Here is a 16,709-nt window from a genome sequence, read left to right as displayed (position 1 = left end):
CAGAGATTACTGTAGTGCTTCAAACAGCACTGGGGGCCCAATATGACATGATGTCAGGAGCCCATTGTCAGGTCCAGGAGCACCCTGTCTATGGTATGATGAATGACGAATTTCTTAAGCGTGGATGCAACTCAGTAGCCTGGGACAAAAATGAGCTTCTGTGCCCCTATGAATCCCCCTGTTCCTAACCTCCTGTGAATCTGATTAAACACAAATTAATATAGGAAAGTACACAGTGAACATACAATGCCAATTGAAATATTGGCCGTAAAACTGATTTTGGCCTTGAGATCAGGTAATAAAGCAGGCCCACCTTATGGCTGTTAACATGCCAGTTGATATTGTGTTTGCATATAATATGCATTATGGGGGTTTTGGGGGCCCCTGGTGGTTTTGGGACAGTTATCCTGAGGCTATGTTACAGAATGTTTACATGACATAAATGTAAATATTTGTTTACATTTCTATACATAAATTGTATGTGGTGATACTGAAATGTACCTAAAAGCATGTGAAAGTGAATAAATTAGGTACTCATAACTGGAGTATGAGCTTGATTAAACAGTTATGATGTTGCGTCTACCCCAAAATTTGAATCAAATGCAAAGTATGTTGTAATGGGACCGATTCAGTAAATATCACACAAAGTCTGTCAAGCTTCTGAAGTTTGTGGATGACACCACCCTCATTGTGCTCGTCTCTGGCGGGGGCGAGTCTACCTACAGGTGGGAGATTGACCATCTGGTTACCTGGTGCAGACAGATCAACTTGGAGCTAAGCGCTCTAAAGACAGTGGAGATGGTAGAGGATTACAGGAAAAACCCAACCTGTCCCTATCACCTTGTGTGAGTCCATCCTGGGTACCATCATCACCCAGGACCTCAGGTGGGAGCTGAACATCAGCTCCATCACTAAGAAAGCACAGCAGAGAGGATGTACTTCCTGGTGCAGCTGAAAAAGTTCAACCTGCCAAAGTCAATGATGGTGCACTTTTACAACGCCATCATTAAATCCATCCTCACTTCCTCGATCACCATCTGGAACGCTGCTGCCTCTGCCAAAGAGCAGCAGACCAGACTGCAGCATACATATCATTCATTCTGCTGAGAAGGTGATTGGCTGCAATCTGCCATCCCTTCAGGACCTGTTCACCTCCAGGACTGTGCTGCGAGCAGGAAAGATTGTGGCTGACCCCTCACACCCGGACACAAACTGTTTCAGACAATCCCCTGGAGCAGGAGGCTGTGATCCATCAAGACTAAAACCTCAAGTCACAAGAACAGTTTCTTCCAGACTGCAGCTGGCCTCATCAACAAGGCCCGGGCCTCTCACTGACACTGATTCTTATCCCACCCCATGGACACTACACGCTACATTAATGTACAGTCTCCACATCTGTCATAATGCATTACAGTGACGCACATGTTTTGGATCATTATCTCTGTATTGCACATTTTCTTTATACTGTGAACGTTTGCACATTTCTTGGTCAATATTTTGCAGTACTTGCTTTTTATTTTTTCTTCTGTGTTAGTATGTTTATTGTTATGCACCAATATACCAGGGCAAATTCCTTGTTTGTGAAAACCTTGGCAAGAAACCAGATCGGATTCTGATTCTGACAAAAACTACTGGAAACGTACTGGAAAATCTCTGGGTCAAGCCTTCATTAATTGTAGACTGCAAGAACAGATTTATATGTTCTACCATCTTTGGGTTCATGAAGTACAATAAGAACAATGACCTTATTCTGACCATCATTCAATTTTCGACGCAACACAGCAAAAATGATAAAATGCAATTCTTGGACGATCTGAAGACACCACTACAGTAAGCCAATTTGTGATTTACCATCAGAGATGTTTTTCTTCAAGATGGATCAACGTTATTAATATCATCAGAGACCCTAGATTATACTGATGAAATTATGATTGTTTGTTTTAATGCAGCAGTTAAAAAGAGCAAAATGATGTATCACTTAGGAATAACTAAATGACTCGCTGGAGAGTTATAAGAAACAAGATACAGCAATTAGTGCTGGTTTTCATCTTTTCATTCCCTAACAAATGCCTTCTGTTATAATGGCACACATTTGAACTTTTATGACTTTTATAATGTCATTTTAACACACCTACATATTATTTATAGGATATTAATCAAGTAGTCCTCTGGACAAACTACACATAACCCACAAGTAAAGCCTTGCCAAAAAATAAAAAAACTGCATCTATGACGCACAGTTGCTACTAAATGAATACTCCTAAACTTGTAGTGACTACCACTCACACACTAAAAATCCCCACAGGAGTAGGCCTGTTTCATTAATTATTCTGAAAGTGAATATAAATATAAAACGTTCATTTGCAGCCTGATAGGCCAGTTCTTCCTGTAGCCACTAATATCCTAGACATGTGCCTCCCCGCCCCACATTTCTCTGCACTCCACCTGCGTTAAATTGTGCGTATCGGGCCGTTTCATGTTCCCTCTACCTTATCACCTTGTTTGGTAACAAGCAGGCGGGGACACAGTGACAATAGCTGTCTGATGTTTTTCGATGCTTTCAATTGAAACTGAAAGACGTCTGAACGCACACCCCCGACTACCTGGGAGGAGAGAAAGCGGAATTTTTACGTCACATGGCCTTTGTCGCCGCCACATCACCTGCTGCCTTCACGTGTCATTTAAAGCTCGGAAATACGACAACTACTAATTCAGGAGACTTTAACTTGGTGTTTTTTCTAAAATAATACCAAAATGGAAATGGTAGATTAATAGCAGCTGTGTAACTGTATTATTTTTTACAAATTATGCCCCAATATGCCTTTTTGTAGCCTAAGTTAGCAGCAGAGAGAAAGCAACATAAAGCAGGGTTTCGCGTACTTCTATGAATTTAAAAGGATTTTGTTTTGTGAAGTCGTCTTAAATCTTGTCTGCCCAAGACATCCATAATGACCACAACTTCACAAGTGGAGCAGCCTATCACGTGGAGGACCTCAGCTTCCCTCGTTGTTCTCATTGTATAATTTTAACATTTCCGACTGCACCTGAAAGCCTCAAGTGCCACAGCAGGTTTCGTGGAGGGGGAAGAGAAGCTTTTGTTTTTAACAACATCCCTCGATAACGTAACACGAGAGGCGATTAAGCTAATAGCGTTGGCTTATTTTCATATTTATTTAAACCCGTAACCTAACACTGAGGTGATATACTACCTCTTGAAAATGCTCCAGTCTCTAGCCAGCAATTCGTGTGTGCGGTTGATACAGAGTCACAAATCGACGTGGTATTTTGCATCTCTAATTTTGGGGTATCTGCTTTATCTCATATTCGGCGCCGTTGTCTTTTCTTCGGTCGAGCTGCCTTATGAAGACCTCCTGCGCCAGGAGCTGAGGGCCATTAAGAAACAGTTCCTACAGGAAAATGAATGTCTGTCCGAGGAGCGTCTGGAGCGGTTTCTAAAGAAAGCTCTGGATGCCAGCAATTATGGGGTTTCCATCCTCAATAACGCCTCAGCTAACTGGAACTGGGACTTCACCTCTGCGCTGTTCTTTGCGAGCACCGTGTTGTCCACCACAGGTAAGAGTCGGTCACCGCCGGTCGGCTCAGGCTGGACAGTGTAGGGGATGCTGCAGCCGACCAGGTGCGCAGCATAAGATATAATATATTTATATTTTCAACCAGAATTAGTCTTAAGTGGGCTCCTGTTTTGACCTTTCCGCTTTCAGTATTTGATCATTTGAACAAAACACCCTTTGGTCTGATTTGCAGGGTAAGTTACCTGAGCCACTACTAGGCCACACAAACCTATGGCCTACTGAGTGTAACTAGGCAGGTAGTGGAAACTAAAATGTGTCACACAGAATGGGATAATTGTTGGGTACAAAAAGCATATTTAATGTCCCTTCCTTCATCACTAACTTGCTTATTGTAAGATTTCAATCAGGCCACGAAGCAGTGTGTATCCTCAAATTACAAAAACATGTGAGCTTAGATGCATTTTCCCTTGATTTTATCTCGTTATTTAGGATCAGAAGCTAAAGCTGTACGTCTTTCTATCTTGTTTTCATTTTAGCACAGTGAACGTGCCTTGCAGTCAGCACAGCCTTAGATAAATATAACATTACACAGTAAAGAAACAGCCTTCCAGCAAAGTGTATTACTGTATTCCAGGCCATAGCAGGGCTACAGCAAGTGTCAGAAGCTAATAAACTTGAGACTTGTGTCTATGTCAACATCTTAATCTCCCTTTCCCCCGAGGGTAATCACATGTTCAAATTTAGCCAAACCCTCAAACAAATAGTTTGGTATATTTTGTCTCAAGGCACTTGGACAGTTTAGCATGACACGGTACATGGAGTCATTTTCTGTTATCTAGCACAAAAGAACATGTCTTGCAGATGCTTGTCAGTCAGGATACGAGGAGAACTTTAGTCTGACCGCATGGCAGCAATTATCTGTCAGGTTTCAACATACTCGATTGCGCAGATACCGTGTGCAGCAGTGGCTGCCTGCCTGCATCAAACTCCTTGTTCCTTGTTTAAGTCTCAACGAGTTCTGTTGATGGCTAAAAAGAGAGTTGACAGATATTTAGGACAGATAGAGCCCTGACTCCTCTTTTAGTCTCAAACTTTTTGCTCTTATCAATCACCTTCTAGAATGAGTTTTTTCCCCCTGATGTTGATTGTTGTATTTTTTCTATTACCTGTTACTCAGCAGTTACATCAGACAGACTGGTTACAAAATACAGTACCAGACACCATGATGGCATTACAGTACCTTTTTAATTCTCACCAATGTGAAGCCATACATTGATTTTATTCTAAACAGAAGTAGTTTCAATGTGTTTGATAATATAATTAGTACCAAGCAGAAGTCGAAAGGTTGACATGGCACACATCCACCTACTGACATTTCCTCATTTGCACACTCTTGTTAGTGAGCCATGGTATTTTTAACACTCTTGTTAGGTCCACTTCACAAGAACATGTTAGGTTTTTACAGCTTACCCTCTTCACTTCATGAGGATGACATGACATAATGACTGTTCTCAGTCATCCTCCACCTGCCTGTAATTGATTGAGCCTGTGCTTTGTTTATTATCTGTTCCTGTCATTTTGTTTCTCAGTGAAACTGTTGACAAGGGAATGCATGTATGTTCAGCCAACCTACCCTGTTTAAATAAGCCAAACACAGGCTGAATTTACAAAACCACATTCACAAAAACAATTATCAGTGCCTTTTAGTTTTGTCTATCAAGTCATATACAAGCTTGTTTACTCCCTCAACAACAGACACATTTGAATAAAGAGTTGATGTTTTTCTTTTGCTACTTTGTTTTTTAGGCCATTTTCCTAGAAGTGTGAAAATGTACATAATGTTCGATATACAGTGTACTGCATTGTAATATGTCATCTTGAAAATCTCCTCAGTAAATAGTAATAAAAGTGAAAATCACAATGCCAATACAAAGTGCATGTATGTGGCAAAGTAGTTTCAAAATGAATGAAAATGTTCTGGGACGTGTGGAAATAATAAGTCGATGTGATGTAATATTTGCCAGCAAAAAACATTCCTCTTTGTCTACAAAGTACTCCTGGTACATTATGTTACCATTAAATCAAATTAAGTTTAATTTCAATAAAATAAAATATACACAGACACAGTTATTGCTGTGCACTTTGATGGGGTAATATTTACAAAATTCTGTTCTACTGTATGTGAATAATTTGACATCTGACCTGGTAGTGCCTCGTCAAGAGATTCTGGAGAAAATACAGACTAGGATTATGTGACGCTGATTAGATGGTTGAAAGGTTTAATAGAAAAAGTTGGGCTCCCATGAAAACCTCTCCCAGCAGCAGCTTTCTTAATTGTAATTGAAACATTTTCTGTCCTGTTTGTTTTCCTACAGGGTATGGCCACACAGCGCCACTGTCAGATGGCGGGAAGGCCTTCTGCATCATCTACTCAGTCATTGGCATCCCCTTCACCCTCCTCTTCCTCACTGCTGTGGTGCAGAGGATCATGGTGTTCAGCACACGGAGGCCCGTCATGTACATTCACATGCACTGGGGCCTGTCCAAGCCACTGGTGGCCATCGTTCATGCCACTCTGCTCGCCATGTTGGCCGTCTCTTGCTTCTTCCTCATCCCCGCCGCCATCTTCTCATCGCTGGAGGAGAACTGGAACTTCCTGGAGTCCTTCTACTTCTGCTTCATTTCCCTCAGCACCATCGGCCTGGGAGACTACGTACCTGGAGAAGCCGTTAATCAGAGGTTCAGGGAGCTCTACAAACTGGGCATCACTGGTGAGTGCTGATGATTCTTTATATTTGGAGCTATTTTCATGGCTAGGCGGTGGAAGCTGTTAGGCTGGGATACTCAACTCGCTTTGCCTGGGGGCCACTTTTGCAGAATGACAGGAGGCCGGGGGCCAGTTAATAAACATTAATAGGCCTCAGGCCTTTCTGACAGAAAGCCTTTCTAACACATGGTTAACATTCGGTTGCAGTTTGGTTAGGTTTAAGCACCAAAACTACTTGGTTAGGTTTAGGAAAAGCTCATGGTCTTGGTTAAAATAATCTCCTGGCCTCCTCGGTGAAAGTCCTGTCTTTCTGTCAGAAAGGCTTTCTGGCGACATGACAACGGCCCGCAAGTTGAGTATCACTACTGTTAGGTCTCAAATTAATTCTGCTTACCGTCAATTTTCATTATTGACCTACCTTGGTGTGACTCAATCTGTTTGGTGAATATTTTGACATGTTAAGTGAAGCCCATGCACAGATGTGATTCTGATATACTTGGTTCCTCCTAAGAACAATTTTATATTTTCATAAACTGATGGATAAGAGGTATAAACCTGTTTTAGATCTAGCCTGTAGTACTTATGGTAATAGTGGCTTTGTCTCAGCTTGACTTGCATTATAATCACAAATCAGTTATTGCAGTTTAATTTATAATCCACAAAACAACAAAACACCTTGGTGTTAGAGACAAAAGGAGATGTGGTTTACAGTTTTACTTCCCTGAAAGATACAGTTGGAATCATCACTATTGATTTGAAAATAGGCTGCTGTTACAAAACTTCAACAAGCTATGTACTGTAACTGATCAACAATACTAGAAATAATCTGCCCTACACAGAGTGTCACTGACATTGCTCATTAAAATGGTTCAGCTGCACTTTTGGGTGACTTTTTCCACACTTTGGATATTTTAAGCTGCTGTATGCTGCTGACAAAGAAACATTTTGACATACTTTTTGCTTTTTGAAAGGCCTAGTAATCTGTCAGTTAAGACAACACAGTGTGGCGCAGGAGAAAAATCGAGCCATGGCCTAATGGAGAGCAGCAAGGCATTGATTGCATTTTCTGGGTGATTGTGCAGTGTGCTATCAGCAGCACTGTCAGGGCTAATAGAGAGTAGAATAAAAAAAAAGTCTAATTCAATTTGAGCCCATGTAGTCTTGACAAGCTGTGGGTGTGCATGAAGGTTGAAACGCTACTCCAGTGATTTGTCACATGTGTGTGTGTGTGTGTGTGTGTGTGGGTGTGTGGTACGCACCAGCCACAGAGACGTCATTCTGAAGGCACAATTTGTCAGTCTGTTGGAGGAGAGAAAGCTGGTACAAATAACACCAGACACATTTGTACACTACCGTGAAAAATTAGACGTCTGTATTGGAGGTGACATCAAGACACATTTTTGTTTGTCCTGATTTTGCCAGTGCCTTTGGTGATGAGCAGTAACTGCTTTTGTGATTTGCTTTCTGTTGCTTAAATGGAAACATACAATAAAACATGTCACTTCCTGCTAATGCCAGACTATATTTTTAGAGGAAAGGGGGATTTCAAATGTATTTTAAACAGTTGCTAATTCAGGCACAAGAGACTCAACATGCCCCTGATAGTGCTTTAATATTTCTACTATTTATAATATAAATGATAATGGCAATGGCTATTTATAGTATAAATACAGTAGCTGTATTACGGTTTATATAGTCCAAACACCTGTCAAGACACACCTTTGGCCTCTAAGGGGTTTCAGGGGTTTTTTCATGTTAGATGATGCTAAAAATGGTTTGCTTGTATCAGGTGAAAGTCACTCAGTGGATGGGATTTTACTGCTGGCACATTTACATTAAAATGGGGGATTTCCAGCATTGTCTGTTTTCCCCCTAGCTCACCATTCAACAAGGAACACTCTCTGTTCCTGTTAACATGGTTAGCTAACCACTGCCCTCTTCTGTCAGTGCACACAAACAACAGGTTGTGAAGAAGGGACAATAGTGAAGAAATGCATTACTTGTGTTTTTCCAATAGAATAACTTAGAGAAATCATAAAAATAGAGTCTTACTGTATAAATACAACACCAACATTTCATCAGCAGCTGCCATAATTAAAGACCTACATGAGGTAAAGCTCTACAATAATACAATAACAGATTAAATACAATCACTGAATCACAAGCTTAAATATAGAGAATGCGTGGTTATGGTTTGCTTTTGATATGGTGTATATATATATATATTATATATATATTAGTGAGTTAGTTAATAATGCCACCTCTGCAGCGAATTACTCACACTTCTTCCCTTTCCTTCCCTGTGCATTTGTCTCGTCAGTCTACCTGATACTGGGTCTGATAGTCATGCTGGTGGTGCTGGAGACCTTCTGCGAGCTGCAACAACTGAAGCAGCTGAGGAAGATGTTCTACCTGAAGAAGGAGAAGCCGCAGGACCGCCTCGCCATTTTGGAGCACGACCACCTGTCCTTCACTACTGTGTCCAAAAGAGCCACAGCCCACAATGAGGACAAAACCCATCCGTTTGTTAGTGTCCCAACTCTGGCCTCTCCCAATGATGATCCCATGATCCAGTAAACATCGACAGAGCCAAGTATGAAAACTTGAAAAGTAGGGGGAAATGCACACAAGACTATAAGTAGATAGAATGAGTAGATCATAAGTCTCAGCTTTAGGCATTCTGCAAAGCTCAACCCTGCAAATTTTAGTAGTAAAACTAGTTGAGACTATTCAGATCAAGCAAACAATCTCCTTTAGAAAACCACAATACTGACAACATAGTGCTGTGCAACAGAGATTAGATTAATATATTCAATAAGAGAGAAAATGAATATTTTAACCGTGATTATTCAGACAAAATTAGTGATAAAAGAAAATCATTTTCCTGTATTTATGACACAGGAGCTCCTTTATGATATTATTTGGTATTATTTATTGCATTTTTAGGAACATTTTAGAAAGTAATTGGTCTCTTAAATCTAGCTGAAACATAGGAGATTTCTCTGTAGTCTGTCACAAAATAGTACATAAATATGTATGTATCTTATAAATAGAGATGCTTGACAGGTATGTGGAATGTACATAATCAGGCGATTGTTTAAAGATGTACAGTATTGTGCCATCTAGAATTAACACACCTGTTAAAAGATGAGCCAAAGAGTAGCCAAAACATAAAAACAACTCAAGTATTTGAGTTCAAAGTTTGTTGGTGGGTAAGCTCTGAAATTGTTTAAGAAACTGCCAGGAAGAAACAATTTACTCTACACATGAGAGCGTAGTTTTGCAGTCTGTGTTTTGCAGCAGCTGTGGCTCATCTTTATAGAGGTGTTCACTATTCTGGTTGCACTCCACATTGTCACATTTCATTGTGAGGGGAATATATTTGTCTGCAGATATGTGTATTTTGTCAACATCATCTCAACAGTGCTATTTCAAAGTGGCCCATGTGTGATGATAAGCACTATAACTTATTGATTTGTTGGAATGGCTCACTGTGTGAAAAGGGAAGTGAGGTTAGCCCAGTTTAAAAAGGGAACCACAGAGGGCTGCCGGCTGTCGCATTTTACTGTCAATAATGAAAGCTCAGTTTGCACATGTACTGGAGCCTGGCAGTAGTACAGAAAATAACTGTTGGGATTTCTCTAAAAGGGAAAAAAGGCACATGGTTGCAAAGATTTCATCCATAAAAACAGATATTTTTAATGGAAAAATAATACCTTTGTTGTGGATGATCTGTAAAGGCTTGATGATTGCTCTGAGAAAAAAAGAGAGCAAGATGTTGAACAGAAACGACTTTACTGTACGTACATAATTTCAATGTAGAAATGTATATTTTTGAATATGACATGAGGAAGGTTTACAAGATGTTGTTAGTGATTAATGAAATCAATTCTGTATTCTAGAGGTACGATAGGGGAAGTGCAGCTAAAACATCCCAGTTCTGATGAACTACCCCATCACTTTTTAATCTGCTCATCAACCAAGGATAACTGTTGTTAATTGGAATTTAAACCAGTAGATGTGAGGATGTATGGATTGCAAGTTTGTATGACATTGACTTTGCACTCATTTGTGTATTTTTTAAAAATATTTCTATCTGGAGGAAAAGTGTTGTGACAGAAGTACCAATTTCATGCCTTTATCCGTCCCCTAATATCCTCTTTGGCGCAAATAGACACTCACACATGCAGTGTAGTATACTGCTGTAATGCAGACTTACTTGTCATATATACTTTTTAGTACATTTAATAGGATGCATTTGTTAGGAATTTTAACTAAGTCTCAGTCCCTGTGTGGAGCCGGAGTTCTGACCTCATCTTTCTCTGCTACATCGCCACATCAAGACGCAGTCGCAGCCTTTTATGAAGTCTTGAATGTAACGTTTTTTTATGCTGTTTGCTCCAGCGGGATTTCAAGCCTGACCACAGTGCAGCATTACTCCCTGCTACTCTGCTGGCTCTGTTAGTTTAGAAGTGACGCGTTTATTTAATGTGTGCAAGTGTCACTACCGCTAGGAAATCATCTTTGACTGTGTTGTCATCTACTCACTGATCTATAATGTTGTATAGATCAGCGGGATTGTAGTTATTCTGTTTTTTTCACCAGTCTAGGCCTTCATGTAAACTGTGAAGTATTGATACTGTTCATATTGTCTGCTGAGAAAAAGGAGAACTTGAATTGTCTCTTACTGTAAGATGTTTCACTGTTTTGTGGATGCATTAATTAGATTGATGTCAAGGCTTCAACCCTTCAGCGCTACTGTTTTCGGCAGTGTTTGTCACGCACATGCAGTTTGTCTTGAAGGTGAGAGCTGTCAGGTAAAGTTGTTCTGTTCAGGGAGTAAACAGTGTGTCAAGGATTACAAAACGGAAGCACACTGACATTATTTATTTATGCCGACAAAAGTAACACGTTTGGAGTCGTACGTTTCTGTGCACATCTCTTCAGATGCTGTCGCGCATTCTGTAGATTCATATGCACCGTTGAGTATTTTAGTGTTAAAATACTGATATTGTGATACAGGATCGCCATTGAGCGCCAAGGTTTTACGTAAAATTCATTTCAGCATAAAAAGTGAATCCATAAACTGTAAAATATCAGTGTGTCTCAAATAAAGTGTTGGTTTATTATTACTTAGTCTGACTCTTGTTGAGTATTTGTATCCCTCTGACTGTATTATCCAGAGCTGCTACTGTACCTATGCTCAATGCCAAAAAACAAAAATCAAAACTAGCTGACCCAGTGGTAGGTCATGGGTATTGTGCTCTGGCAGCAGTTTCTCCCTGCTCTCCCTGCAGCAACACGTGTGATTATATAACTTGTTTACCGTGAAAGTGTACATCAAATGAATACACAGGACAATTGCCAGGCTTTTGCACATATAAAACCATTTGGGTGAATTGAAAAGATGAGCAGAACAAATGGAAATTAATGTGATTATTCATTTGGGTATCATTTTTAAAGAAAGGCTTAAATTGTTGGTACTTGAATACACTTATTTCAGTCATTTGTCTCATCTTGGAATATGAAGTGGAGGTGTGGACACATCTTTGTCTCCATCACAGACTCTTAAATGTGGCACTTCATAAAACAGAGGACATTGTTAGCTGTTGAAAGATGCTGATTTATGATGAGAACCTATGAAGACCAACAGACCTCTAAAATATATATTAGTGGGTTTGGTGTTACTGTAGAATATCTGGCACAAAGAATGTATAAAAAAATGATGGAAAAAACCCAGTCATTTCGGGTGTATTCAATCTTCTGTCAGGGATTATCTGATTCCTTTCAACCTCAGCGTTCATCCCAGTGCTCCAGAATATATTGTATTTCATGGCCACGGGCAGCGTATGTCTCTCTGAGGAGAGCACATTTAATTTGGTATGTATGGGGTGCTGAAACAAATGCAAGCCTTTTGTTTTATTCAGCAGCTATATTTCTCATTGAACAGAAGTGTAATTACTGCTGACATGCAGACACCTCTCACTGCAGAGCCACTGAGCCGACATCCATGTTATCAAGTTTAACTACCTGAATAGGGATGAGGGGGAGGGCAGCTCGCGGCGAAGTGTTTATTGGAGGAACGTTGTGAGAACAACGTTGTGGGCGCACAGTAATTGAAAGTAACTGTTGAGGATGTCAGCCAGTTTGACACACTACAAATCCACCATATTCAGAATTAGCACTGAATAGCAAGTGTGTCTGTTCATTTATATAATGTGATTGTAACAAATCACTGTATTCAGATCAGAATCCCTATTTTAAAGTATGTAATCTGCTTGAATTTTCACTTTATGTACTGTGCGTTTCTGGAAGTTAAACCTCAGAAAAACCTGTTACCAAACAGGCTGAAAACACAACAACTGAGAGCCACATGCATCTCACTCCCCGCCCTCATTCCATGTGTGTGCTGTCGTCCTTTTAAATCAGGTGAGCTCTGTTAACAATATATTTAAGTAGCAACATTTGAAACAAAGACATGCTGCAATGGTCTGTGGTCACCATAAAACCTAATTTTTATACATAAAAATCTAAATATTCATCTTTCACAGTCTTGCTTCTGTACATAACAAACTGTAACTTCATAAAAAACAAAGTATAATTAAATCTTCTCATTAAATCTAAATAGACAACCATCACATTTACAGTTAATGCATACAATACATCAAAATAACAATGTATTATTGTTTGGAGAGACTCAAGAGGTAATGAGAAAAAACAAAAGCAAAATAGCATCACATTTACTGTAATAACACACATTCACACTCATGTAATCTGCTGCTGCTCTTACTTCCCTTGGCAGCAGGTGGTGCAGGTCAACATGAATAGGTTTGTGAGGTTTTTTTTTTTTTTGGGGGGGGGGGGGGGTTGTGAGTGAGTCATATGTAAAAAAACAAAGAAAAAACAAACAAACAAACAATGTTGAATAGAAAGAGGAGAGAGCATCCCCTTTGCTGGAAATTAACATTCTGCATGCACAAGCAAGGTGTGTGCTTACAGAAAAAAAAAAAAAAAAAAGCATTTGCTGACCCCAGAGACTCCAGCAAAATACCTTCCAACTTTGGCACTTGGCCAGCTAAAGCACACCTGAGGACATCATGTCTTCTCCTGCCCCACCTGTTCTCTCCTTCATTTGCTTTTAATTTGTACCCACGCACAAACAAGCACTTATGGTACAACTGTAAGTAGACGCAACCGGGCTGTCAGTCAGGAGTGTATCATGGCAGAACAGACTATCCCCTGAAGGCCCCATCTCCACACGCCGGACTGAAATGTACCCGCCGCTTCTTGTCATTAATATTTCTATCTGATCTTTTTGCATCATTAATATGCATGCAGGAAACTACCTGAGCCTGAGCTGTGAGGCTTTATTTTTAAATCCTGCAACCGGAGTGATTTTTTTTTATCTCTGTGCAGAAAGTGAGAAATGCATCATTACACTGCATCTAAAGCTATTTTTTAAGGAATCCAGATGTGGCTTTAGTTGTGTTAGGGTACAAATAAGGCAAGACACTCACTAGAGTAACACACACTGCATTATCGCCCAGGAGCATATTTTGTAATGCTTGACATTTCATCAGTCAGGTCCATTGTTGCAACTTTGGCTACTCATACGCTAGTGGTCCAGGGACTCAGGGGTCATCCAGGACAGGGGATGGGTTGGGCTGAACTGAGGCGATGACAGGCATCTACCCTATAGCACCGCTTTCTGGTGGTGGAGCAACTCTATTTATATCCTGACACACACACTGGGACTATGGGAATGCAGGAGGCCTCAAGCATTCCCCACTGCCAACTCTCTAACTACTCTCATTTGCTACTGCAAACATGGTGCTTTCATTTTGCTGGAGTAAAGGGAGTGTTGGTTATATTTTCTAAATGATGTGTGAATGAATGACTAAAAAGAAATAACTAAAATAAAATATGGAATTGTGCCTTTGAGATTGTGGTCATACATGGCAGTCCTATATATGTATAGACAGGCACACAGCAAACACTTAGCAGGACGTACACACTGCCCCAGTTAACGTTGTCTTATGTATACGAGGTGAGACAAACTGACAGGACCAGAAGAAGGGCGGAGAGAAGAGAAGGAGGGGGGCGAATGGATCCTGCAGCCACGGGCATACTCACTCTTGCAACCATTCTGCAGTGAAAGCTCCATCTCTGCAGTGTGTGTTGTTTTGAGAACACCAGGGCTCACAGTGAGCTCCCCTCATGTTTCATACAAAGGAGGCACACAAGAATGCACATTTATCATGTGCTGGATGACAAACATGAATATATATGAAAAGAGGCTGTTGTTTTCCCAAGAGTTCAGACGTCTGACAAAAGCCATCACAGGTTGAAACATCATCAGTCATGCTGAAACATATGAAGCAACTCTTGGGAATGCAACAGCCGTTTTTTCTGTCTTTTCCACTTTGTCATCCCACTGAAGCTGACATCCGGGTTAATCAGATCTGACATCCAAATGAGCAAGCTTGAGAAAATGCTGAGAATATGTTGTGGCCACTAATTGGAAGACAAAAGGCAGATAGCCAACAGCTTGTATCAAATCATAAGCTCATGAAGGAACCACACTGACTAATTGAATTGCCATGTTGGTAGAGTGCCTTTACAGTAACCTCAAAATGGCGCGATTCGCAAGATCTCATCCTCTCCAAGTCTTCACACTCCTCACCTCGATGAAAATAATTGGTTATAAATATTCAAAAGAAGCAATCGCTTGTTTCAAGTGGCGAATGTCAGACAACCTTCAGGACTCGGGGAGTTTTCCCTCGCCAACACAGGGTGACCAATTACTCCAAATCCCTTTTGGCAAATTGGGCAACAAAAATGCAAAGCAGACATTTGTAACAGGACAGGTGAACGCTGTCTAAGACACAACAAGCAGAAGGATTTACAAGTAAAGAACAGTGGACAGAATTTCAATCTATTATCATATATATAGTATTATATAATATGAGAATAATGCCTTAATATGGCAAGTAAATATGTATGTGGGAAAGAAATAAAGAGCTGTAAGATAGTATGGCACAAAAACATGTCCTACTTATAATAACAATAAGACTGTGAATGTCTAATGGTCAAAGGTGGTGTGTTTCAATTGGAGGAGACTCCAGTTCAGTCACTGATTACATTTATGTGATGGCTACAGTATAAGCAGAGCAGAGTTTATCATCAATGTGCTAATGAAAAACATTTTCCATGACACATTCTGTGTGAACTGTTGTGAAGCTGTCAGCTGAAAAGCACCTCTGAAGTGCCATTTTCCTGGTATTTCAGAGGTGTCTTTCAATATTAATAGCAGCACAACAGAGATGGGACGGTGCATGGATACTTCCAGAACTTTAATCATGTATTTTTTTTTATCTTGTTTTCATTTGTCAGCAAAACTAAAAAGGGATTATCTGAGACTGGAGATCAGAGCAGTTATGGCCAGGAAGGAGACAGAAGACGCCAATCTTTTCCTCCCACTGGAGCTGCTAACTGGTTCATGATGTTAATACATAATAGCGTCCACAGAGATTCTGGCTGCTCTCCAGCTGTGTGTCAACCTTAACAATAATGGCAGCTAAATAACAAATATACCCTAAAGAAATCACACAGGCCCTTGGGACTACAGGGTGCCGATTCCATAAAGGTTATGCTTCCTCCTGGCTGAAATAACATGTCAACAGCTATAGCACAGATGTGTCTCTCTGGATTGTAACAATACACATCGCTAACCAAATGCTGAGCAATGAGAAATAAAATGTTTACAAAACCTCCACCACACTTAAATACACAGTGAAGAATGTGACCTTTTTTTACTGGCTCAGAGTTTCTCATCTCTCCCTGCATTGGCCAATCAGCAGTGGCCTGTCACACTGTTTCCAGGCTCAGAGCTGCATTAAATATTGATGGTGAGAAGAGAGAGGATTTACATCATGCTTTTTTTAAATGGTATGAAACTGGACACAGGAGGACAAGAGAAATAATGGAATTGAATGAGAAAGTAGATCAAGGTTTGTAACATGCTGGCTTTTGTTTCTGAATATAAATGCTGAAATGTACAAGTTTTTGAGGGTGCAGAAACTGCCCAGAGGCTCTTGAAGTGACTAGATAATGAGCCTCTTTCACAGCAGACAATTTGACTTGTCATAGCAGGAAAAGCACAGATGTTACGAAAAACATTAACAATGGCTCTGATCTATTCAAGTGTCCCAGTATGGCAGTGTGACAGTGAGCCAGCCTGCATAACACCAGGACCATGAGACTGAAGCAGCTAAATGGAATTCAGCCATTGTAACTTTTATTATACAGCTGTGCTTTTCCTACTGACATGACAAAATGTCTTCTGTGAAAATGACTTATCTTCATAAGTCACATTTCGCAAGGGACCATGAGTTCAAATACTGTGAAAC

At 40.3% G+C, this 16,709-nt stretch overlaps 1 protein-coding gene across 1 annotated transcript; it reads left to right on the top strand.

Moving 5' to 3' along the window:
• The first annotated feature begins 3,134 nt into the window (after positions 1–3,134).
• kcnk1b (potassium channel, subfamily K, member 1b) lies at positions 3,135–9,094 on the top strand. The gene is made up of 3 exons (XM_070916201.1): positions 3,135–3,573; positions 5,909–6,304; positions 8,621–9,094. Exons 1-3 carry the CDS (start codon positions 3,219–3,221, stop codon positions 8,875–8,877), a joined length of 1,008 nt encoding a protein of 335 aa, XP_070772302.1. The 5' UTR covers positions 3,135–3,218; the 3' UTR covers positions 8,878–9,094.
• Positions 9,095–16,709: the final 7,615 nt, after the last annotated feature.

Source organism: Enoplosus armatus, chromosome 12 (assembly GCF_043641665.1).
Source record: "Enoplosus armatus isolate fEnoArm2 chromosome 12, fEnoArm2.hap1, whole genome shotgun sequence".
Classification (NCBI taxonomy): domain Eukaryota; kingdom Metazoa; phylum Chordata; class Actinopteri; order Centrarchiformes; family Enoplosidae; genus Enoplosus; species Enoplosus armatus.
Note: the sequence above shows the minus strand (reverse complement) of the source record. Positions and strands in the feature narration are given on the sequence as shown.

Coding starts and splice junctions, on each gene's coding strand:
- kcnk1b (XM_070916201.1), top strand. CDS start 3,219: ATGCTCCAGTCTCTAGCCAGCAATTCGTGTGTGCGGTTGATACAGAGT. Junction 3,574..5,908: donor CACCGTGTTGTCCACCACAG/GTAAGAGTCGGT, acceptor GTTTTCCTACAG/GGTATGGCCACACAGCGCCA. Junction 6,305..8,620: donor CTACAAACTGGGCATCACTG/GTGAGTGCTGAT, acceptor TTGTCTCGTCAG/TCTACCTGATACTGGGTCTG.